This window comes from Amphiura filiformis, chromosome 8, assembly GCF_039555335.1.
Source record: "Amphiura filiformis chromosome 8, Afil_fr2py, whole genome shotgun sequence".
NCBI classification, from domain to species: domain Eukaryota; kingdom Metazoa; phylum Echinodermata; class Ophiuroidea; order Amphilepidida; family Amphiuridae; genus Amphiura; species Amphiura filiformis.
Window position 1 is genome coordinate 17,464,307 of NC_092635.1, and position 27,127 is coordinate 17,491,433.

General features: G+C 36.3%; 1 protein-coding gene across 1 annotated transcript; it reads right to left on the reverse strand.

Moving 5' to 3' along the window:
• Positions 1-902: 902 nt before the first annotated feature.
• LOC140159443 (steroid 17-alpha-hydroxylase/17,20 lyase-like) lies at positions 903-26,717 on the reverse strand. Its single transcript, XM_072182921.1, is given in 12 exon segments — positions 903-1,312; positions 3,294-3,392; positions 4,275-4,514; positions 6,536-6,583; positions 6,586-6,660; positions 9,981-10,189; positions 16,838-16,938; positions 16,940-16,997; positions 17,778-17,871; positions 20,618-20,791; positions 22,104-22,314; positions 26,589-26,717. Coding segments are annotated over 11 exon segments (1,515 nt in total). The 5' UTR covers positions 22,267-22,314; positions 26,589-26,717; the 3' UTR covers positions 903-1,058.
• Between the last annotated feature and the right edge of the window lie 410 nt (positions 26,718-27,127).

Sequence of the window (27,127 nt, forward strand, 5' to 3'; positions counted from 1 at the left end):
CATTTTCGACCAGGGTCGACATGTGACTCATTCACCTTGATCATGTCACATATAATCAAGTCACTTAGGCCATATGCAATATGATCTGATAAATGAGTCACTTATTATGCTGTACTTCATAAAATATGATGAAAATTCCATCCAAATAGTACTGTGATTCCTGAGATAAATTATTATTTCACACATGTCAGTTGAATTAACACTTTATTTGGGTGCAGAAATTAAATTTCAGGAATAATTGACTCATTTTGCTTGATTGTGTCACAAATTATCTCGTCTTCATACACTCTTAGATCGTGAGAACCAATCAGAGCAAATGTTAGAAAAACACGAAACATGCATTGATTGTGTATATTGTGCACTCCGCGTACATGTGCACTGTTTCGCATCGCGTAGGATTGATTAATTTTTCCGCCGGTTGATGCATTTATATTTGTTTCTATTTTGCGACATTTTTAGTGACAATTCGTTATAAAAACAGAAAAATCATGTGTTTTTTTTCTTCTTGTGTATGAAATAGGTTAATAAACGCGTTTTACTTGTTGCTCGAGAAATTAGACAAAATAATGCACTGGCGCTGATGTTGATGCGTAACATCAGCATGTGTGCATTATTTTGTCTAATTTCTCTCCCAACAAGTAATACGCGTTCATTAACCTATAAACAATCAATGCGAGATAACGATGAAATCAACTTAAAGCAAAGCAAATGTCATACTTGTCATATCCTCCCTGTTTGTGTAACTGCTGCATATAGTGGCCCAATATGAGCTCAATATTTCTAACATTCAAAACCTTTTTTGACATACCACTTAAAATCTCTTAGGCTGATGTGTAAAGGGTGAAGTGAGATCCAAGTCTAATAGGGATCCCTCGTTCTCCTCTCCAGGCACTTTTGAAAACGTGTAATGGTGTCACAAATTATCTCGTCTTTATACACTCTCAGATCGTGAGAACCAATCAGAGCAAATGTTAGAAAAATACGAAACATGCATTGATTGTGCATATTGTGCACTCCGCGTACTACGCGCAGTGTTTCGAGCTCAATATTTCTAACATTCAAAACCTTTTCTGACATACCACTTTAAATCTCTTAGGCTGATGTGTAAAGGGTGAAGTGAGATCCAAGTCTAATAGGGATCCCTCCTCTCCAGGCACTTTTGAAAACGTGTAATGGTGGAAAAGCCAAGTGAATAAGAGAAAGATTTCTGCTTTGGCAAAAGACTCCCCAAGACAGGATCTCCTCCCTATAGAGAATGGAAGAAAGCTGTTGGGATGTTGTCGAACCTGGCCAGCTTCATCTAAGAAGTGTTCTGAAAGAAAAATGAGAAGCAAGTCTTGACATTGGTTTTAATCATGATTTAACACAGAGGTAAGGCAATATAGATATATATAATGTGCCTTCTCGGGTAAAAACTTGGTAATACTGAGCTCCAACTTTGTGATGTTGCTTGGAGTGAGATATTGTCAAACAGGGGCTTACTGGGATTGTAATATTGTTAGCCAACTAAAATTATTAATTGTTGACCTGACCCCTGATGTTTTTCTCCAGCGTACTCAAGAATCTATAAAGTGTTGTGAGGGACAAAAAATTGTCCAACATTATTTTGATGATGCGCGAGATTTTACAACCTTGTGACGTGAGAAAGTGGCAATTGCGAGACTCATGCCGAATGTGTGAGAGTTGAAAGACCTACTTGTGTTACTTTGGAAGCAGACTGGTTAAAAAACATGAAAATTTCACAACCAATAACTGCTGATGTGTGACGACCACTTGAATCTAGAGAGCTCTAAATTTAAAATTTAATTTTACATAAGCTTAGGTATTACAAACTAGACATGCCTTAACATGTAGGAAGCATTAAGCACAAACTTCCTCCCGTTGATGAATTGCTGGCAGCAAGTGAGCCACAAAACACTCACTGGGAGCTCACGCTTACGCAAAATCATTTAGCCTTAAATTGAGGGCGCCCTACTACATAAAAGTGGACATAATAAACGGCTGTGATATATAATTATATCTACCTCCCAAATAAACAAAACATAATATTTATTATATACCTCATCTAAAGATTCCCGCCATCTGATTGGTTACAAGAGCGGGTATAGTTTTGACTATGCCCGCAAAAGTAACTATTCCCCGGGCATAGTTCTGCGTGTGCGTTGTTCCCAGCGTAAAATGATATTACGAACATGTTAATATTTTCGCGCGCTATAATTACGCGGAAATCACAGATTGTAAACTGTGCCGTTCGCATTGAAATTATTAATTTCTCTTCCCAAAATCGATGCTTTTAACCAAACAGATGACAAGAATCTTAAGATTTGGTATATAAAACAAATATTGACTGCTTTTTATTCGGGGCATAGTTAAAATTATAGGCCCTCGGTGATCTCAACACCATGACTATGCCCTTGGCTACGCCTCGGGGCATAGTCATGGTTTTGAGATCACCTTGGGCCTATAATTATAACCATGCCCCTCATAGCAGTCAATATTTGTATACTATGCTAGTTAGTTTGTCCAATTTAAAGTACGAAGTAAGGTACGCACATCTTGCATAAGCGTATCGTGTGTCACATATTAAGATGCTCAAGCATTTGTGTGCACCTAGCAGTGTGTTAATTCCTTTTGACATTATGACGCCCCAAATCTGTGCAATTTACTGCGTACTTTTACTTCGTACTTTATTTACTGCTTAAATGTTGGAGCAAACTAATCAGTGGCATACCGTGGCCGCCCCTTCCCCGGGGGGCTGAAGAAAAGCCAATTTTGCCGCCCCTTCCTCAACAGCCCGAAAAGGTTGCCCCAATTTTTTTTACGGTCGTTTGAAAAAGTGAAGAGCAAAAAAAAAAAAAAGGGAATTATAGGCACTACCGCCCCAAAAGCAATACATTTTGATATATAGTACAATTTTTCACATTTTCCGCCCATTTTTTCTTTACTAATTCTTTTTGCCGCCTTCTTCTTCTTCCGCCCCTCTTCCCGCCGCCCTGCATCTTCCCTACCGCCCTTGATTTTGCCGCCCCTGCTTTGACCCCCAAAGCCCCCCAAAAATATGCGCATGCTAATCCAACAGCTTACCTCCAGATTGTTTATTTTAGAGAGGCAGATTTTCTTGGTTATTACATGTATAACTCTCATCTTTTGTATTTCATAATACAATGTAGTTTGCATGCCAAGTCTCTCTTTGCCTCAATGTTCATAGACATACCACCTAGACCTATCGGTCAGTTGTCTAGGTACTTGTTTGTCTGGGCCAATGATTATAACTTCATCTTTGACCTTCTTACCTGGTCTGAATTCAAATGGCTTTTCCCAATATCTCTCATCTCTATGGAGACCCCAGTGGTTAATCATCACCCATGTGTCTTTAGGAATGTTGTAACCACCTGCAATATAAGTCAAACAAAATAATAATTAGAGAATAAAGGTATTGTTTTTAGTCACCGGAGTGTATCTATCGTCTCATATAACATGTGCGACATCATTATTTTCGCCTCATTGTTTTACACCAAAAATGATGTCGCGTGTTATATGAGACGATAGATACACAACAGTGGCTAAAAACAATACTGCTATTCTCATTCTTAAACACTTCAATTCAAATAAATATATTAATCATAAGTATACCAAATTTTAATCAAATCCTACAATTTTACAAGAAATTAACTAGAGCTTAAAATCAATCAGTCCTGTTGTTATTATTATTTATTCTTTCTTTATTGAGGGTTATACTGCTTCAGTGACAAGCACTGCTTTTCAAGCAGGCCCTCATGTTGTTGTTATGCACCTCTGATTGGTTCGAATAACACGTACGAGAATCGGGATCGCGTCGACTCGCACATGCTTAAGTGTGTGATATCGTGTCATACCACATGGGTAAGAACCAATAAGATTGCAAGAACATTGTCAAGTGTTTAAGAATTTAATATACAGATTACATGTTACTTGCATTAACCCTAATTCTAAAAGTGTTTTTTGCTATCAGAAAGGAAAGAATTAAGGAACAAAAGAGATCAAGATGAACACAAAATTGTTTGGTACCAGCTGCAGGGATTCAAACCCCAGAGCCCTGGCTTGTCAAGTACTCCATCGCCAGGTATTCACTGACCTGGCCATAAAAAATGTACATTTGGATTTTATTGGCGCGCTACCATAATAGATTTCTGCTATCGAAATGATTTTGCCTTGTTTGTTTTAATATTGGGTGCCCCGACAGTCAATTTGAGGCAGACCCACTTCATGTTACAATACAATTATCAGTAACTTACACAGTGTAACATCTTCCATAGTAGTGTGTGGAACCCCAACTGGACCCACAGAACTATAGCGAAACACCTCATACAAAGTTGCCTCTGTGTAATGCAACGTTCCTCTATCGTCCATACATGGTAGCCTGTCCCTGCCGATAACACGATCACATTCCTCAGCAACTTTAGCTTGGATTTCAGGATGCTCACAAAGTAATGCGAATGCCCAGTGAAATGTGTTGATGGTGGTTTCTGTACCAGCTGAAATGATAACATACACAGATGAAGAAGATATAGTATCGGGTATGTATAGCTGTTAGACTCAAGTGGCAAGTTTTCTGTGATTTAAAACACAGAATTCCACGATTTTCCGAGGGCGGTTTTAAATACTAAATTCTTTGATTTCATTAGAAAGGATGGAATGCCCTTGTGCTAGGTAGGCGTACAGAAGATCACACCGCTAAAAATCGGGGTAAAAATAAGTTACTTGCATTATATTTTTACTTGTTTTAAGGTTGATTAGTTTTACCTCACATTCTCATTATTTTTTCTTCACTTTTATTTTTCTCAAGGAAAAACATGTTTTCCGTGAATTTGTGTGTTTTCCATTTTTTTTTCATAAATTCTGTGGATTTTTCCATGCCACTTTATGTTAGACAGAGCAGGGATGTTTATTAATGCTGACAAACCCCAGGCAACTACAGGTATGAACTCTCACTTTGTATTATACTGCAGTGTTCCCACGGTCCTTGAAAGTCCTTGAATTTGAAAACACCTTTTCAAAGTCCTTGAAAATTGGAATTTTATCTAAAGTATAATTTTGACAAAATTGGAGAGGAGCTGTCACTTTTGTTATGTGCGCTGCATGGAGAGCTGTATCAACTTTTTATGTTGTGGTAAGTCCTTGAAAATCATGCTTTTGGACCTTGAAAGTCCTTGAAAAGTCCTTGCATTTTAAAGGCTTCAATGTGCGGGAACCCTGTACTGACTTTAGAGAGTACTATATCTTTTTTATAGTGGAAAGGGGGGACACTGTTTACGACTATGCAAGTAGAAATATTACTTCCTGACTCACTAAATAAGATTCATCAGGATTGTAGATATACAGTAAAATAATTTTCTTATGCACAAAACCAAAATATTTTACTCACTTCGCCTATCATGGTCGATAGGCATCATCTAGAATGATGTTGGTAGATCCTTACTTCTGGTAGGACGTATCCGGACTGTAGAGGGTGTATTTACAGTCAGGAGAGGATCATACAAGTGACTAAGGTAGTGGTAGAGATGCAAATGCCAGATATGTCAAAGAATCAATATTTATCAGGAGACGAGGACCCAATGTCATGAACAGAGAAGAGGGGGCCCACTACCTTAGTCACGTGTATGATCCTCTCCTGACAGTAAATACACCCTCTACAGTCGTGATATGTCCTACCGGAAGTAAGGATCTACCAACAACATCATTCTGATGATGTCCATCGACCATGATAGGCGAAACCGTCAAGTGAGTAAAATATTTTGGTTTTGTGCAAAAGAAAATTATTTTACTGTTACTTCCTGCACAAGATTATGACATGTCAATCAGGGACATATTTTTTGTTCACAGATAGGGTATATACACTCTTAATTTTGTATTTACTTTATTTACAGCCCATTGTACATATTTATAAAACAGGGATGGTACCGGGTTCCTGAGAGGTTCCCAGGTATCACACTTAGACCAAAAAAGTAAATTGTTTGTTTGTCCAATGTCCATAGATCACTTTCACAAGTTGGGTCAGTCTGATGGGAAAAGATTTTTTTTTTAATCTTTTCTTTTAAAGTACCAAGAGTATAATGTGAAGTACTTGTACGTAAAACACTCAATGACCACAGAATTTCCACCAAAGACAAATTCAAGATAAACCCTACTTTATTGACATTATACATGTCTGGCAGAGTTAAAATACTGCATTTTTAAGTTCAACAATGTTTTACTTGTGTAGAAGCTGAGGATGATAATACAAAATATCGGTACCCTCAGCCAGGTACGACTGCAGGGGAAACATGCAGGAAATGGTATTTTATAACATTTCTTTTCTATCTTCAGTTTTTCAGATAAAAATATCGTGACTTTTGGGGGGAAAATTGTAAAAAAAACTTCCGTAACAAAAAATTCTACGGTCGGGACTGCAGAGACAGTCAGTCGCACCATGAGAAGCAAACAACTTTACAAACGCACACCCACTCACTCACTCAAAAAGAAAACATTTCACATGATTGTATTAAATACTGAGTACCTCCAAATACATCAGCTACAGTCTGAAATAGATGAGTGTCAGTAAGGAGTCAATTGTAGGAGATCCTTCATCAATGGCCTCTTGCTGAGCTTTGAACAGAGAGTCTACCAGATCTCGGATGTTTTCTGCAATTAAATATAAGACATGCATTTATTATGGCAAATGATATCAGATTTTTTTTTTTTTTTTTAAATCCAGAATATTACTCCTATCTTTAGCTTTTGCCATTTAGGATGATGGCTTTCTCAAAAGTGACTTGGTTCACTGCTTCTCCCACAGAAAACAGCTGTTACATTATTCCAGGGTGCAATGGTGGTGGGAACGGTGAATCAAATATGTGATCTAGTGGGAAACTACAAACGTCATGGTTCATGGTGTTGGCCCCCTTTCTCCTGATCCATATTGCCTCCCTGACTTTTATTTTGAACTGGTACACTTTGTTAAGTATGGTGGCTCCATTCCAATCTATGACATGGTTTTCTGCAGGGGGGCCGGCCAAGATTGACTGAATTTTGATGTCGTCATTGGTTTAACACGTAAACACGAAAATGTCTCAAATAATTCCAAAAGTGTATGTATGTTATCAAGCACTAATTTATCAGACTAAATCCTTCGAGGATCGACAGTGAACCTCGTTGTAAATACTGTTTTTTTAAATTTTTTCTGTGTGTGGCAACGACATGTTATTATTATTATATACTGAAAAAATTCCACCGTGGTATCAATGGGCGTGTGGTGTAGTTGTTAGCAGATTCACCTGCCACCCAGGCGGTCCGCGTTCGATCCCCAGCGAGGGAAATTTTTTCTTCATATCCTATTTGAATCCAGAATTATTTATTTTCATGCGAAAATGTGTACATTGCACTGGGAAGTATATGTTGTGAACTTTTTTTCCTGTAACGGGGCCAATAGAGTTAAAAACGCACCTCGACTCAGGGAAAATAATTGCGTCCAACGTCCAGGCAGTGTTGCCGTCATATTGTCTGTTTTGCTGAATACGATATTGGCTGTTGCCGCATTAAATAATGTTGGCCACCATCGTCTGGTTTTCTGCTTGTTTGTTTGTTTGTTTGTTTACCCAGGTTGGTCCGTGATGACATGATCCGAAATTGCTGATTTATTGAGTTATGTAGTAGATACTTTTTGTCTTGTGCGAGTGTACTTATTTTCCACTTTCTCAACATATTTCTTGTGTTCTTTCAGTCGTGTGCCAAACGCTATCCCTGTTTCGCCAATGTAGGATTTTTCACAACCTTCACAGTCGATGTTGTAGACTACCTTGTTCATCTGGTTGGTTTCTCTTTTGTCTTTGGGATGTACTAACAAACTCTTAAAGGGGCATTTCGTGATCCACAGCCTCATCCCCCCACTTTTCCCAAAAATTGTTGAGATTTTTACACCACTGGATACCTCTGGCTACATAATGTTTATGTACCAAATATTTCTTGCAGATTAATTTGTTTAGCAAAAATATCGCCAAATTTGAACCAGAACGAAATTACAACACATTGTCTATGGAGCAGTGTAATACACATAATCATGCATAACTCGCAAATGCAAAATCGGAATCAACTGAAATTTTGGAAATAAGCTTTTTTCGTGGATATCTACTGAAAAATGTCATAAAAAGAGGATGCTAGGATCACGAAATCCTCCTTTAATAGTGTTGTGAGGTGTCATGGCTGTTGCGATTTTATGTTTCCAGAAGATACATTTGAGCGTTTCGGAGAGTCCTGCAATGTATGGTAAGACTACCATACCCTTTGATGGGTTGTCATCATTATTATTCTTTAAACTGTTACTATTGGTCTACCGTCTTACCCTCTTCTTCTTCCTTCTTATCTTCCTCCTCCGTTACTATATACTATCCATTCTGTCAAATAATGTTCTAATTACCCTGAGTTTTTGGTGTACAGGGTATTGCGAGTCAAAGTTTAAATATTGATCTATGTGGGTTTTCTTATGGTAGATGAGGAGCTTCAAGTTATACTGCCATCTTGCTTACGAACCACTAACATATCAAGGAACGGTATGCTACCATCTTTCTCCACCTCACGTCTTAACTTGATATTCCCCGTTTCATCCACCTGATTAAGATGTTCGTTAGTCTTCCTGTGGTGTCCTTCTTGATGACCTCAAGCACGTCATCCACATAACGGCGCCAGTATTTTGGTGCACAATCTAGCATTGCCGTAGCAATGGCTTGCTGTTCTAGCCATTCCATGTATAAATTCGCCCCTATTGCACTGACTGGGCTACCCATGGCTGCTCCAAACTCCTGCTGGTAAATGTTACCTCTGAAGGAGAAATATGTTGTCGTGAGAATAAATTCTAACAACTCCATGATGTTGTTGACATTCAGTCTAGTGCATTCAGGTAATGATGTAACTTTTGTAAGCTGGTCTCTTATGATCTCCAATGTCTATTGGTATGTTGGTGAATAACGATACTACATCGTGAGAGTTAAAAAATGTCTCCATCATCGATGAGTACACCTGTGGGCTCTTCAGCACACATGAACCGTGACGTTGGTAGTTTCACACTAGTCACATTTAATTCACTGCTTGCGCCACCATCACACCCTGGGAATGAGGCAACAGCCGTTTTCCGTGGGAGAAGCAGTGAACCAAGTCAGTTATGAGAAAGCCATCATCCTAGATGGTGAATGCTAAAGACATGAGTAATATTTTGGATTTGTTTACCAGATGAAACTGTTGAGTCGCAGCGCCTCACACACTAGTACAGTGACCATTTTGAATTGTAATATTGTTAGTTATTTAATACATTGGGCTTTTTCAGTTGAAACCCATACACCCCCTATCTGTTTCAGATTTCCTATGTTTAGTTTTTCTTGTTTTTTGCTTCTTTGTTTTTGTTTTTATTTTTATTGCGCTTTGAATCCAGCGGTAAAGGCGCTATATTTAGGATGCTCCCTGCTCCCAAAAGTAAAAGACACGGTAAAAACCTCAGGAATGCTCAACAACTTGACCCGCCTAGATGCAAGAGAACTCGCTACCAAAAATCAACAATTCCTGCAGTTGTGAATCTTTTAAATTCTTGATTTGTTGTTTGTCAAAATATGTTGTTGTTGTTTTTATATTTATATTTCTGTGTCTTTTGATGTATGCATTGTTAACCAGATGTCTCAGTTTTCTGACTGTATTTCTGGATTTTTATACCGTAATAAATAAATAAATAAATAAATATAAGTGTTGGTTAATGTAATGTAATGTAATGTAATACATGACCTTAAGCTTCCACACAGGGAGTGTGAATTTCAAATGGGGTTATCTGTATGGGTAACCCCATTTCAAATGTACACCCCTGTGTGGGAGATTAAGGTCATGTTTTCAACTGGAATAGCCCATTCCCTTTGTCATCTTGTTATCAGATCTTTTCATGGACTATATTATATTTTAATAACTTTTTGTCATAAATACAGTACCTGGATCAAAGCTTTTTCCGTGCTCCGCAAATTCTTTTCGAATTGGTTCATAGTATCGTCTGATAAAATCCTTGGCTTTTCTTAGTTGTGGAGTAGGGATGTGCTTCATGAAGGGTATAGCGTCTGCTAGTAGTCCGCTATTAAATATTTCATTTTGTTCCTTCAGTAGATCAATAAAATTCTGAACACGTGGATCATCATATGGATAGCTGCATGATGTAAACAAAATACATGTAAAAAATGTGAACTAGTAAATGCAGAGGAAATTGGCCAAGGAAAGAAAATCTACCCATTCCTGACCATGACCCCAAACCATCTTATCTGAACAAAGGACCCCCATGTTTCACCAGCTACAACTCTTACCATCTTTTGAGCTATTTAACAAGCTTGTGGTGTTGAAGCATCATAGATATACATTGTACCAAGGATTCTCGAGTACTAATATACTATAATATACTATAAGCCACTCGTTTGCGCAAATGAAGTCAGTCACACAGCCAATGCGCGATCATGCATGTGATGGCATGCGCTGTGTAGGAGTGTATTTTCTGTGGAAGAGGTGATGCATGTTTACGTCATCGTTTCAAAAAATATTAAATGGCGAAAAACGGCGAACAATTGGTCGTTTCTTTCCATTACTATCATATTGTGAAAAACCAAGTAGCTGAGGAGTTACCTCAATATGCTAGGAAAATATTATAACTGATGACCCCATGATGAGACTGGCTAAATAAGCTGTATTTTTTTTTTTTTTTGTCCGAATAATTGGCAGTCGATGTGCGCCATCTTGGCAAAATAGCTCGAAATAGACTTCCTCGACAGTCGTTCAAGATTGAGGAGATTTTAGCCTGACGATGTTAGACTTGATCAAGACGGACTGTCGTTTGTACTGCAGCGGTCTAAATGTGCATATTTCGTACATAAAATTAGCTCAAAAATCAATAAAACAAGTAACGAATGTGTCTAATTTCCTCTCTACTAACACAAAATGTAATGAAAAGGGTATTTCTTTCCTAAAACAAATAAACATACTTTCAAATTGCGTTACAATCGTATGTGTACTTGCACGTCTGGAACTAAGACTAATTTGCGCACTGAAATGTTCAAGAACTGTCAATCATTGACGAAAGCTGTCAATGCAATACAGGACAAGTTCCTTTGGCCGTACGCAAATTAAATACCTGCACAAGTACGTAAGTTTTAGGCTGCGCACTGGATTGCATAGCAACCGGCATAGCAACTGTCAATCAATGTCAATCAAAGTCAATCAAACTGCCGGCGAAGTGACTTCACTTTTTATACAGGGATTGAATACGAGTGTCACGGCCCTGATTGTACTGTAAACTCAAGATTCCATACTTTATATTTCTCCTTTTATACCAACAAGCATTAAGGGCTGGGGTATGAGCGTTTGGACAGTATTTATTTTGGGACATTAGAGCACATCAGGCATATCGAATTGCATTCTGAATATGAAGAATGTCATTCTGATATCAAATAATTTTGATTTTTTGAAATTCGCAATTTATAAACATTTTATGGCAAATCATTAAAAATTGATATTTTTGATATTTAACAGTACTTGAAGTAAACTTTATAAATCTGATGATTTATACTTAAAGTGAATGTAGGTGGAATGAAAAACCGACGATCAATTGAAAATTTTGACCTTTCGTATTGAAGATATGAATTTTTTTCCAAAAACCAAAAAAAAAATTAGGTCTTTTTAGAAAAAAAATCCATATCTTCAATATGAAAGGTCAAAATTTTCAATTGACCGTCGGCTTTTCTCCTGCTACATACACTTTAAGAATATATCATTAGATTTATATAATTACTTTCAGTACTGTTATATATCAAAATTTGACAAATATCAAATTTTATAATTTGTCATAAAATTTGTATTATATTGCGATTTAAAAAAAATGAAAATTATTTGATATCAGAAAGACATGCTTCATATTCAGAATGCAATTCGATAGGTCTGAGGTGCTCTCATGTCCCACAAAAAATACTGTCGAAACTCAATAAACACTCATTTTGGATCCCTTAAGGGCCTACAGTGATCCCAGCACAATTGTAAAAAAATAAAAATAGTTTATAAATTGCTTAAAAGTGAAGGATAAGCCATTCAAATTGTCATTGTGTTTTTGAAATGAAAAATTTGGCAAAAAAAACAAAGAAAACAGTACGTATTGACAAAGTTGAAGCCTCATTCGAATACTTGCAGCTAATTTATCTACTGTCAGTATATATAAATTACATGGTGTAAATGCCTTATTTTGTCTTAAATACATGGCTTTCGGCTGAACCACTATCAGGCTATGTTAGGAAATCTATGACAATGACAAAGGTACCAAAATCTGAAATTTTGATGATTTTTACGATCTTCCGGATGAGCAAATCACTGAATGGGCCTTTAGGAGAAATAATATTAGGGATAACCATCAAAATTTCATGTTGCCCCTATTGCTACAAAAGATTGTTTTCTGGATAGAACTCATCAACAGAAGTATTTTGGTGGTTAAATGGTCAAAATCGGACAAAAACTTTTGAATTATGAATTTTCAAAGTTTCCCATTCTGACCGGTCATTGGAGCGAAATAAAATGACAAGGTCCAAAAATAGCAATTGGGAGCAAAATTGGCATAAGCATGTATTTACCTTTATATATTTCTTTATTTTAACATATATGCAAACATGAAACAAGCATATTGTGAAAGTATCAAAGGGTTTCTTGTGAAATGGCACTTTACTAGTCAATGGCATAAATTATTTTTTTTTTTTTTTTCATTGAAATCATGCATTTAGAGAAGATTTTCCAAAAATCATCCACGATGGCTGATATGGCACAAAATCAAAATTGCACTAAGTCCAGGTGAACTTTTTTTTCACAACCAAAAATTTCAATGTTATTGGGTTTAATATGACCAATTAGTAGGTGTATGCAAACAAAATCTTCAGTGTCATTGAAGGTCATTGACTCATTCACAACAATAGAGGTTAAATCCACTTCACTCATCATGCTCATGTGTGACTTCTAACAAAAGGTGCTGGTTCCCATAGTATTCCTCATTCAAACCAATTCAATGCATGACCTCGGAGTCACCTGCATGACTTTCGCGGGCTATTTTGAAACAGTTATGTCTGCACATTCAGGTACTTCTTTTGAAAGTTCTAAATAAGGTATAGCCAGCAGCAAGTTGTAGATGGTATAGGCCTAAATATAAGAAAATGTTTAGGGTTGAAATCAGGTGAAAAATACATCGAATAAGCACGAAACTTCACATTTATGTTCAGAAAGGTGTCTTCTTAGCATGATCCGAAAGGAGTATGGAAATTCTAAAGGGAAGCTGGTGATTTAATTTGTAACTCGAGATCTACTTGTTCAATTTTTTTTCCTTTTTACAGAGGGTATGATAGAGGTATTACTGGCAACTCTGCCAAATTACAGCTCAGTAGACCACGTTTTTCACCTGAAATTATTGACATGAATATTTTGTGCCATTCTTGAGCAGTGCTGAACTCAGCCACTGGCAATTAAACGCACTGTGGCGATGGACCAATTTTGACTCGCACTTACAGAAAAATGAAATAAGTTGTGTTGCTGTAATTTGCAAGATAGTTACAAAATATAATTGGCATTCACTTCCCCAATTTTTACAGAAAAATATTGAAAAATAAAAGAATGAGATCAATTTAGAAATGTCTGTGCAAGCAGTGCACAGTTGAGCTCCCTGCATGTCTATGGGAGCGTTCTAATCAAGTTGATGGTTCATTGGTCATCCCTAATAATATCCATAAACTCAGGTGAATTTTGTCCTTTCACAATTTGAAAAATCTTGTACTGCGCATGACCTGCACATCAACAACCGGGTCTCCATGAGAGATAAATATTCAGATTAATTCAATGAGGGTGAACTTTGCACATTCTGAGAAACACTATAACCTATATGTATTTTGCATATAGTTTGTTCTTCATGTCTTTTGAACACTTGCGCAAGACAAGGAAAGTATTGATGAGCTAGGAAAGTAAAATTCCCTTTCAGTTCATGCGTAGTCCAAGATTTATGAAATTGCAAAAGGTCTTATTAAGTAGAGAAAGCTGATGGGCTTAATAAACAACTTGTTAAGGGCGTACTACACCCATATATTGGTTTGATTGGTCTAAAAAAATATTTTTTCATTTATAGCGAGGCGATATATGCACGGATCATGTGAAATAAAAAATTTAAAAAAATAAATAAAAAGGTGTTTTTAAACCATTGTATAGTAAGTCATTTTAGCCCTATATATTTTTTTGTTTACCGTATCCTGGTAACTCAGATGCGTGTTTCATAACAAACCATAATTTATTCTTTTCAACATGTTCAAGTAGGGTACATGAATAGAATACATTAAATCCTTTGTTATACTCTCTATAGAAAATCTAGTGGTGCTTGCAAAATATATAACACTGAATAAATTAAATAAACACTTACACAATAGATGCATAGTCATTAGTCAATTTGATATTGATGTTGTTATTGATGTGTTGTTAGGAGAAGAAAAGGCTATTAGGTCACCGTATGTCAGGTTATAGGTCAATTGGTTCAGGTCAAATTTAAGCATCAATTTTGAATACACATGTGAGAGTCTGTGATACAAAATGTATCATAATGAGGAATAATTTTGATATTCTGTCTTTAACTGGATATATATCGAGAAGTGCAAGGTGGATATACTAATATACCTTGGGATGTAAATGGTGAGTACAATTTAGAATGCCTAGTTGAGATGGATTTCACAAATAAATATAAAATAGTTACCAAAATCACAAAAGCTAAGCTTACGGAAAACTACCCAATATGGTGGTATAGGTGACAAGAAATACAATTTTTTTCAACATTGCTGTAGTATGGTTGTGGTAACCTGTTACCTATGGCTTAATTAAGTTTCAGTGAAATAATGTCGCAAGTTAAAAATACAAAATATAGCTCAACATTGAAAATAGAAGCATTTTAACCAGTTCCTTTTTGATAGTTGTGGAGCACCAAGTTCATGAAGTCATAAAAGAAATCAGGAACCACTTATTCCCATTTACATATCAACTTTATTTCCCTAACGTGTTAGCAACACATATCCAAAATTTTAACGAAATCCGTTGATATTAAGCTTTCCAAAATGAAGTGAATTTAAATCATCAGTGATGTACCACCTTTTGGCTTCTACTTTTAAAAGCATGTAAGCTACGTTGATACCGATGCCACCAATAAAACGAGAAGATTTGCCCTTCATTTTGCATACCACTTTGTCCAATTTTTTTGTAATTTCTTCACAAAATGCAAAAAATGCAAAAAAAAAAATCAATGGGTGTAGTACCCCCTTAAGGGTACACAATTTGAAACAAAAAATGTTTTGCATGAATACCAAAATTATATTGTTTCCATTTTATATGAATTAATGTAAGCACCAGGAAAATATTCCCAAAATGTGTGCATTTCCCCCCAAAATGTTCAAAACTGCAGTTTTTAAATTTTAATGCATTGATTAATTTTCTGCACGGATTGTATTGCAGATCGCCATGATTTCTTTCAATGTTAGTGTAAAACTAAAGTTTCTTTGGAAAATGAATACTTTAAAAATGGATATTTTGGAAAAATCTTAAAATTTGCAGCTGAACTTAGAATTCGCGATTATACCCAAAATTTGAGAATTTTGGCGGTTTTTGCACATCGTGAATTCTCCCGGCACTTAAATTAATGTTATCATAATACTTTTATTCATAGTCATAATTATAAAGGTTCTCATGGCGCTTTACAGTCAATTACCACAAAATTGCAGTGGCTCCGGAACTGGGGGGCTGGGGGCCTGGCCCCTGCAATAATTTTGGTCAGTGGGCCCAAGTACCCTAGAGCCCCCAATAATCTGAGGTAAAACTCATAATTTTAGGGAAAAATTCATAATTTTAGGATCAGATTCATAATTTTAAGGTAAAATTCATAATTTTAGGGTATAATTCAAAATGTAAGGTACAATTCATGTAAAAATGCATGCATTTCAAAAGCGCGGGATGGGGATACCCACTCCCGCACCCACCCCCCCCCCCTTCAGCATTTCGCGCCTCGGAGCTGGCAAAAAAATTTAGGCCCCCCAATATTCAAAATCTTTCGGAGCCTCTGCATTATATTACACTGTCAAATAGTCTACATTTTCTGGATCATTTTCTCTGTGCTTCACTCATGCTCATCATCCAATTTCAACACTAAATTGTGGGCCAATATTAGATCATTAAACTAACTACTCCCTATTCCAGAAAAATATAGAACTAATTTTTTTGAATAAAAAAAATTTTTATCCTGTTTTGCCAAATGAAACATAGCTAAATCCTAATCCTTTAGTTAGTCCTAACTAAAGCAATAAAAGTAAGCCAATTTTTGGAAATAACGGCCAAAAACATGTGTTTTTCGTATGCTGTGACAATCAAGCCCAAAGACTTGTATTAAGACTAATTTCAGTTTATGCATTCTAAATTCTGGAAAAGACATTTTTCATTCTTATAACCCACCATTTAATCAAAGTAACACAAAAAAGTGAAAATTAGAGCAAAATTTCGGCATTATATACACAACATGCTTAGACTTGTTCCAAGTTCGTGATTTTTGTGACTTGATTGTCAGAAAACATGCCGAAAATGCATGTTTTTGGCTCTTTTTTCAAGAAATTAGTAAAATATTGAACTTTTTCTTTTATCTCCAGTTAGGACTAAATGAATGATTAGGATTGAGCTATGTTTTATTTGGCAGAACTTGATAATATTTTTTTAATCCCAAAATATTAGTGCTGTATTTTTCTGGAATGGGGAGCACATTACTTACTCGTGTCCAAAACAAAGGCTCAACAAGATGTTGTATACAGCAATAAAGGTCATATCTTTTGGGTCAAAGGGTTCATCACCTTTGACCTCCATGGCTTTTTTCCAGCTTAGCAGTCATGCTAAATACCAGCTTTTCCAGATTCTTGCCAGTAGCAAATGTTCTAAAAGGCACAGAAAAAAGGTTAACATAAAATTGTCAAATATCGGACCAAAAACTACAAAATAACCTTAGTTTGCTCTTTTGAGATGAAAGCTAGGCTTTCGAGTAACATTTGTTTCAGATAGTGTCCGAATTATTATAAGGATTGAGCTTAGCGTTAATTAAGGATTCACTAATCAATTGATTTTTCATGGAAAATGGTGCAATGTATGGAAAAAATTGGCTGAAAAAAAAAACCCCATAAATTTGGACAACAAACAAAACTGAACTCATTTGAAAAATATTCACGCCTAAAAATGATCATGCACTGTTTAAATGTGAGAAATACAATGTACCTCACCAAAGCAAGTAGTTCTACAGTATGCCAATATTTCCTACTTGCATTACATAAGAGCAGCAGGCAGGTCAGAGGGAGAGCATGCATAGCATTGCTTGCACTCAAATATTATTAAGACATATACAGCTAACGAAAAGGAAAAATGGTATGGGTTCTATAAAGGGGATCCCAAGGCTTGCCCATTTCTGGCCCACATGCATGATTTTTCTCGGTAGGAAGAAAACGCCCAAATCTTTCATTTTGATATCACTGGCAAAATATAATACAAGCTTCCATGACTCATTTCAATAAGATAAGTATTAAAATTAAAGAAAGACACTGCAGTACATGGCTAAAAATGGAAAACTTTGAAAAAAGTTTTGAAGAAAGTTTTTAAGAAAAAACAACATTTATAAATTATTTCAGGTTCTTACCCCCCCCCCATTTGTAATTGGTTGTATATACCTTATTGCTGTATGTCCAAGTTTTCTGAGCAATTTCCATGTTTCATTCATTGGGCTAAACAAAATATCTTTATACCCATCTGTACAGAGCTCCACTGTGGGGGAAAAAAGACAAAGCTATTATTTTAATTCAGTTACAATGTAGGCATAAGGCCTTAAAAATTGTTTGATTGGCGTAACATAAAAACTAGAGCGATAACCGCACCATAGCTGAACCATGTGGCTTCGGCAATATATTGTGGTAGGCCTATACCACTATCACCCGGAGTCTGTAATGGACATAATCTCCAAATGCTACGAAGGTATGCACGAGGTAAGTTAGGCGGATGACTGTGACGATCTGATCAAGCAGCAATACTGTGCTGGATAGTAGGCCTATTCATTTTAATAAGACTGTTTCATTAATTGCCGTTTTAATATACCTTGATCGTGGGAAGCTGGCATTTTGAAAACTTGACTTTTGACCTTGTATGACCCCCTTAATGACATTAAATGAATTTTAAAATATTCAAAACATGTTAAGAATGTCATAAGGATCATTGCATTTAAATTTCAACTCAATTGAAGCATTTAGAAAACTTGACCTTTGACCCTTAATGACCTTAAATGAATTTGAAAATATATTTTAAATGTTTAGAATGTCATAAGGATCATTGCATTTACATTTCAGCTCAATTGGAGCATTTTGAAAAACATGACCTTGGACCCCTTAATGACCCCTTAATGACCTTAAATAAATTTTAAAATATTTTTAAAATGTTTAGAATGTCATAAGGATCATTGCATTTAAATTTCAACTCAATTGGAGCATTTTGAAAACTTGACCTTTGACCCTTTTATTGCCCCTTAATGACCTTAAATGAATTTTAAAATATATTTTAAATGTTTAGAATGTCATAAGGATCATTGCATTTAAATTTCAGCTCAGTTGGAGCATTTTGAAGAACTTGACCTTTGACCCCTTTATGACCCCTTAATGACCTTAAATAAATTATAAAATGTTTTAAACATGTTTAGAATGGTATAAGGATCATTGCATTCAAATTTAAGTTCAATCTGAGCATTTTTGGTTAAAACGACCTTTTTTGACCCCTGTGACCCCTGGATGACCTCTGACGTTTGGAAATATTATTATTATATTCTTTATGTTTTCCTCTTTCATATGACACCACTCATGGGGTCATACCTTCGTGGCATTTACAGATATGTCCATTTCAGACCAAATGGTTAGTTAGTAACCTAGGGACCTAGGAACCTAGTAACATACACTAATATAGGCTGATACCATTTCATGGTTCAGCAAAAATTAGGGTACATGTAGGTAGGTCGGGATCGTTTCCGTACGGTTTTCCTAAGCCTTTTTAGAGCGTTTTATTTCAAACGCGCCCCAAGAATGTGTGCCAAAAATTGTTTGCACTCCAAATTAAATAAACTGATCTCCAATGATTTTACAGATTTAACAAGGGGTAGTGCTCACACCCATCCCTGAGTCTGACTGGCTGTGATGGTTCACTATTGCCCCTCTGTGTGCAGTGCACATAAAGTATGAAAAGCATGTGTTGATTTTCAATCGAAGAACAATCACCAAAGAAAAAGCTACAAAAGTTACCGGCACAATCAGCAACTTATGATACTTTAATAGTCTGCAGCAACTATACCTTTCTCGAGTCAGTAATTTAGATATTGTAGTTTATTGTATCTCTGAATGTAATGATGAGAAGTATATAAAAGAATTTTTGCTGAACCATGAAATGGTATCAGCCTATATGAGTGAATGTTACTAGCTTACTTACTTACTAGCTTACTTACTTACTAGCTTACTTACTTACTAGCTTACTAACTGACTAACCATTTGGTCTGAAATGGACATATCTCTAAATGCCACGAAGGTATGACCCCACAGTGGTGTCATATGAAAGAGGAAAACATAAAGAATATAATAAAAATATTTCCAAACGTCAGAGGTCATCCTGGGGTCACAGGGGTCAAAAAGGGTCATTTTAACCGAAAATGCTCCGATTGAGCTCAAATTTAAATGCAATGATCCTTATGACATTCTAAGCATGTTTAAAACATTTAAACATTTATTTCAGGTCATTAAGGGGTCATAAAGGGGTCAAAGGTCAAGGTTTTCAAAATGCTCCAATTGAGCTGAAATTTAAATGCAATGATTCTTATGACATTGTAAACATTTAAAAATATTTTATAATTCATTTAAGGTCATTAAGGGGTCATAAAGGGGTCAAAGGTCAAGTTTTTCAAAATGCTCCAATCAAGCTGAAATTTATATGCAATGATCCTTATGACATTCTAAACATTTTAAAAACATTTTAAGATTCATTTAAGGTCATTAAGGGGTCATAAAGGGGTCAAAGGTCAAGTTTTCCAAAATGCTCGATTGAGCTGAAATTTAAACGCAATGATCCTTATGACATTCTAAACATGTTTGAAATATTTTAAAATTCATTTAAGGTCATTAAGGGCCAATAAAGGGGCCAAATGTCAAGTTTTCAAAATGCTTCAATTGAGCTGAAATTTAAATGCAATGATGACAGTGGTATAGGCCTACCACAATATACTGCCAAAGCCACATGGTTCAGCTATGGTGCGGTTATCGCTCTTGTTTCAGAAAGGAAATTATGGAAGAAATCCAACTAGCATAACAGATTCCTTCAAAAATTAACAGTTTTTGAGAAAATTTAAAAATTTGATTTTACTTTACTGACTCAAGGAAGGTATAGAGTCCCACCACAATCTATTAAATTTTGAGTTAAACCTTCTGACCAAATTGTCCACAATTCATATATACCGGGGACCATAAGAATGAGAATGTTAACATACCTGTGAAAAATTTAGGTCTGCCTGCAAACTGGTCTTGTTTGTGTAGTAGTGCTTCCTTCACAACATCTATGCCATTAAGAACAATGATCCATTTGGAAATAACCTTGATAGCGAACACATCACCGTGTTCTTTAGCAAGTTCTTTGAAATTAACATGAGGTTGTCCTTTGAACACTGTATAAATGGAAAATTAAGTACAAAAGTCACAAGACAAAATATATAATAAATCGCCATATGTAATGTGGAAAGACAAGACTTAAAGTTTGCATAGAAAAACAGTGGCATGATCAACGGGAATTATATAAATAAAAATTTTTTTTTTCACCAGGTTTGCCAGCAATTTTGGGGCCCCAAAAATGTGGGGGCCCATCTGGCCCAATGGTAAATCCGGCCATGTGGCCACCTGCACCTCTATTGAAATAAGATACATTCATATGCAATCTTCATTAGTCAAGTTACAGACCAACTCTAATAATCCCTTGCATTTTCGTATCTCAACAATAGACTTCCAGAAACCGAAAAGATAATGGCCCTTGGTGTGAGTCATTCAATTGCAAAGATACCATATATTCTTTGCAATTTTTTGATGGACTTTCTCTCAGTTCATATGTTCACTTAAACGTTCAATGGAATGGGGTGGAAGAAGGTTCTTGGCATTTTGCTGTAAAGTTCTAAAGTTTTATCCTTTACATGGCCCAAAATAGGAGCCAAGGTAAAATGTGATCCCAATTTCCTAAACTTTACAGAACTTTGTAGAGAATTTTGATACTTGTTGGGATTTCAAGATATAGGCCACAGCATGTTTGACAATCTTTTTACTGCCGAGTACTATAGCCAGCATTTGAAATAGGGCCGGTCAGCCTGCCACTGGCCTGTAACTTTTTGGCCTGGCCGGTAACTTTTCTGACTGGCATCTAGTTGCCGACCCGGCTGGCCGGTAACTTTTTAAGGTCAAGCCCGGCTGGCCTGTAACTTTTTGCGGCATATTTCGAACACTGACTATAGCCTCAGCTAGACAGCTACATCTATGAAAATTCTTGCACTACATGTAGGATCCACAACATGCGCATCTATCAGGACAGTTCTTTAACCCCAATACATTCAAACATTCATTGAATGACCTTTGAAACTTTGGGTACAAAAACTCACACTTTGTAACTTGAGGTCAAATTTTTGCATTATGATTGTTTTAAAAGGTTATTAGACTAGATAGATGCCATTGAGATGAGGCTATTGTGGTCTATAGCATTGTCAACACCTGTTCAGCAACTGAATGAGGGTTTGAGGTGCTGTCTCATATACAGACCAGGTTGTGGGAGTAATGCCATTCAGCCTAATTGGCTCTGATGGCTCCCTTAGACTGCTCTATAGAAGGCAGCGTAATAATCTGCTTGTGGCGCCCGTCACTGTCTCTGAGCGTCTCTCTCCAATCCGCAAAGTAAAAAATTATGTTCGTGAAGTTATTCTATCAACATTTAACACTCACCGGTTATGCTTCCTATAAACGGCCAACCCTTTGGTCCTGGCGGCATTCCATCCGGGCGCTGTACACTCTTATACCCACGGTACAATAGCCATGTACACACCAATACACCTATGGTAGTTAGGTTTATCAACCCAGAAATGGTATCCACAAATGCTTGCATCATTGTGGTATCAAAAATGATCCTAGGTCTTTCTTTAAGGTCTGTATGTACCTGAAAACAAAATAAGACTGTCTGATATTAAGTTTTGCATCGGTAATATGCTTTATTTTATGAGAATTGTGTCATATTTATATTTAGTGTGTTGTTATAAAAGTGTCATATTTATCATCGCATTGATTGTGTTCAAACTTCAAAGGCTTGTGAGGCCCACGGATTGGCTCTTCACATTGTAAACTAGACATAAATACCAAAACAATGGTACAATACGATAATCCATCTCAATACTTGCTGCATTATGAAATTACAGAAAAAACATGCCTTGTTTAATAAGTGGAAGAAAATATCTAAAGCCGACATTTAAACCAAATATAAAGCTGCTAGGAATGCCCTTTCAAATCAGTTGAAATTTGCCAAGTAATCTTTCTTTGCTGGCCTTTTGAACAATATTCTCTCACTTCTACACATTATTACGATTTGTGCATGCTCTAGCCCATATGAAAAATCAATTTGTTTTCAGGTAAAACCAGGGTTTTGTTTCCAGTAGACTAACTTGAAAAGCAATACACTAATTAGCAGAGCCTTGCAGCTTGCTGTGGATATCTTTTACTAGGCATGTCCACTAAAAATTGAAGTACTTTTAAATTGATTCAGACCTAACTTATTGGCTGGGAATTGATGAAAGAAACATTTTGGCGTTTAAATAATCTTAATCGGACGTTTCATTCCAGAGATATGGCCTTTTGAGTGTTACGGTTTTATATAGGGCTGCTAGAACATTTTAAAAAGTTAAAGTCCAAAAGGATTACTAACAGAAAGTGCAATTTTAAGGTACTTTTTCTTAATGTATTTATTAACTAGCGTTATCTGGAACATTATATTTGCTTATAACAACATGAAAATAAGATCATCCTGAAAATTTAATCGATTTTGTTGACATACAACAAAAAATATAAGACCTCAAAACCCATGGTTTGTTTGGTGAAACCGCATAAGCATGATCATAGATGGCACACATGGAAAATATCTCCATAGAGGAGATGAACAATAAGTGCATTATTTCAAATGAATGGCGGTAGTCTTAAACATTGTTCAATCTTTTACGGTCAGCACATTTTATCTTCAAAAATTATTATATTTCATCATGGCATAAGTTGATTAATCACTGCCAATTTTGAGAAATTTGCTCCAACTCAAAGTTTATCTTTACTACATTGAGCAATACACTGTGTGCATGGAAGCCATGATGGTCCCCGGTTTTTATACTCCCTATGAAATGGACATGGTAGTAAGAAGTGCAGGGAAGTGCATGATTTGAGATGGGCATGGTAGGCTTAAACATTCTTAAATTTCTTAACATCCTACACATTTTGTCTTCATAAATAGTTAAATTTTATGAGTATGTAAGTTTGCTTGTCTGATTCACTCCAAATTTGGAGATAATTGCGTTTGAACACCTGATGCACGGAATGGTGTCACTTCAACCTGTTGTAGTTCTCATCTCATTAAATTTTTCATTAAAAAAGTTGATCTCTTCATGCAGGAAGGTCCTCTCTATTTACTGACCAAACAGGAAAAAGTTTGGTGAATGTTTTCTGGTGGAATCAGGAATTTCTTGAAACACCCTGATATAGGCCTACATTTGGATCAAAACAAGTATGTATGCCATTTAACATGCCTGGGATTTCTTGTATCGATCAGTTTCTCCATAGACAATACGTGTGTGAGTGCACGCACACAGTAAATGAAAAATCGTTCTAGTGGAAACTGTATTGAGAGTGGGCATCCCTACTTTTACTGCATTTTATAAGGCCAATGAAAGTCAATTCCTTGTTTCCCGTTACACAATTTTTCATGACTGTGTAGGTGACCATTTCATTTTTCATTATTCATTTTCATATCATTTCATTATTGCATCTGTTACAGGTGTAAACCAATAACTACCCATGTATAGGCTACATGTGATAAATCACAGTTTGTAGTTTACAGATCTATGTAGTTTACAACCACATGAAGGTGATTGTACAACTATATCAAAAGTTTCACAATATTTTTTACGGGATGAGATCAGAGCAGATCAAAAAGTACGGGACAGAGAAGTGAGTATTAATTCATTATTAACCATATACCATGCTATGCAAAGAAAATCCCTGAAAATCAACAGAAAGAGATTTATGATATATATATTTAAAATCACAATTATTTATTTGTATGTTTTATTTTTGTTAGAAATCAACATTTTATTCAAAATAATGAAATATTTGGCCAGCAATTGGTTTTGAGCGGAGTAGGGTAACGGGAAACAAGGAATCGACTTTCATTAGCCGAAGTAAAGATTTTGAAATCCAAAGTAAAAATTGTGATATATTTAATTTTGAGAATTACAATTATACTTTATAGGTATAAAGGAACACGTTTAGCCCATTCAGTTAAGTTCCAGGTGCAAGCTCCTATAACACAATGCATATGTAAACTTTCTTTATCTGTGTCAATAAATAGAATATTGATTTTAACGGAGTATTGATCTGTATGGAAAAAATATTTATAATATAGGGTTATGCCCAGCGAGGTCACGTCACACTCGGTGTGACGTGCCCTGAACTCCCAATAACTTTAGTAAGCGACAGACAAATTGCAGGAAAGCGTGCCAATTTAAGCTTCCTGTAATTATCTATTGCACATAACGTACGAAGTCACAAACTTCAATATGCACTTCAAATACAGCAGACCAGCTGTTAATTATTACCGATCCTGTAGAATAACTTACATAATCTTCAATTTCATGGAATCCCGTTGCTCAGAATTGTAAATGTCATTTTTATCTGTCAAATCCGCTGTGTATGTGCTCAGAGATTTTATGATATGCTCCATAAATCACAGGTGTGAAACTGACTTTATACCACTCGCTCGCTTTTAAAGCTAGCAGAAAAGCGAAGCCTCCGGCTACCTCGTGCCATGACGTCATCATGGACGTGTACAAAATTTCCGATGGGCGCCTTATTTATTTGTAACCCGTTTTGTGATTGGTTGCAAACACCATTCATCGCAATCCAATCAATGAAGGCGTCGGCCTTTTACGGTATAAATTAATGTGACCCGCCAGTAAAGTACGTCTAACCTGATTGGTTTACAAAAATAATTGGATATTTGCTAAGCCAGTCAGCATAGCTCGATGCTTAACAACCTGGTCGTAGAGGTTTTTTTTTTTTTAATAGGCGAATTCACATGGTGATCCAGCGATCGAGTATAAATTCAGCATGACTTCTGCTTTAACAGGTGCAATAACAATACGTGGACACAATCAGTGACATTTACACAATGCAATAATGAATTATTTATGACATGCATGGGCTGGATTTTACGATCGAGGTAAGGTTTTCGGCCTGTCCCTGCGTGAATATCGTTACTTTTCAGCATCATTGCGGACACTTTGATAACAGGTAACTTTTATAGGTCATAGGCTGAGACCATAGGGTAGAAACGATAGTTGTACAATTGTACGAAAATATACATTTTGTTATAGGCTTAAAATGTTTACAAAAATATATTGGTCCGTACGTTGTGCATGTATTCAGTTGTTCGACGTATAATATAGGGTGTTGACACTGTGAGTTGACTGTGTGTCGTAGCCCTGCGTTGGCATCAGTGTTGCCAAAACTTTTCAGCGTCAAGGCGCGGCGCATTGACTCGCTAGGCCGCGGTAAAGGATTCTCAAGTAGCCCAATTTTTAAGCTTCAAAAAGCGCCCAATACCGGATATTTGGGCGGATTTACCCAATTTAGAGCATAAAACACCCAATTGGGCGGAAAAGCACTTGACTTTAAAACTTCCGGTACCCACAATTACTGACCGATCAATAAATGGTCACAAAACCCATTGTAATTTCAATTTGGAGCTTCAAAGACTCAAAACCTTTATAAATCGGCTAAATTGAAGGAAAATTAGTGCCGCGGCCGGAGACTGGCCAAAGTAGCCCAATTTTAGGCAAGTAGCGGCATGCTTTTTTCCCGGGCTTTTTGAGTAGCGGCAAGTGATCGCCAAGTAGCCCAATTGTGCGCCTAAGGCGCGGCGTTGGCATCACTGGTTGGCATCACTGCCCGTGTGTGCATGCATGGCAGTGATGCATTCATTTGCACTTGCAAACAATTACGTAATACATCGTCCTTAATATCGATATATCATGGGATTCATGATCATGTGATGATGTGCAAATTCGAAGCTTAAAGTTCTCCAGTATAAATGAGTAAATCCCAGGTCATTTTTTGGTACGTACAGAAGACAAAATCATGTTTGATGTGAATTATTCTCGGCATTCATGCATTACTTACCTACTGGTGAATGCTTAATATCAATCAGAACGTAGAAATGCAAAAAGTAAATGGAAAATATCCTCGCGAACTAGACACACAACTCCTCCCTCTCTCACAGCACAGCTCAGAGGCAGAGCTCACTTCTGACTTTTCCAAAGATCTTGTGACTTCTCTGGATGCAGGATGATTGCTTCCGGTCGCTTTGTAAATATTAGGAATGGGCGGTAACAATCGTCTATTTTCCATCAGGATGCCAGGATAGACCCCGGGGATAGACTAAATCCTCCAGTCCTTTCAACATATGCCAGGAAGGCATGGTTGATGAGATGGATTTATATGGGTTTGGGTAAAGGGGGGTGAGGGGTAAACTTAAAAGTTTTGTCTAATCATCATTTTCATGTTCAGCACATTATTCATTTTGCCATTGAAACAAAGCATTCAAAAATTATATCCGAGAGTCAATCTCATGAAATAGTGGGTTTTTTAAAACCAATATTCTTATAATTTTCAAAATTGATTTTTCATTGGGATATTTTTTGTTAATGTTTAGGCCTACA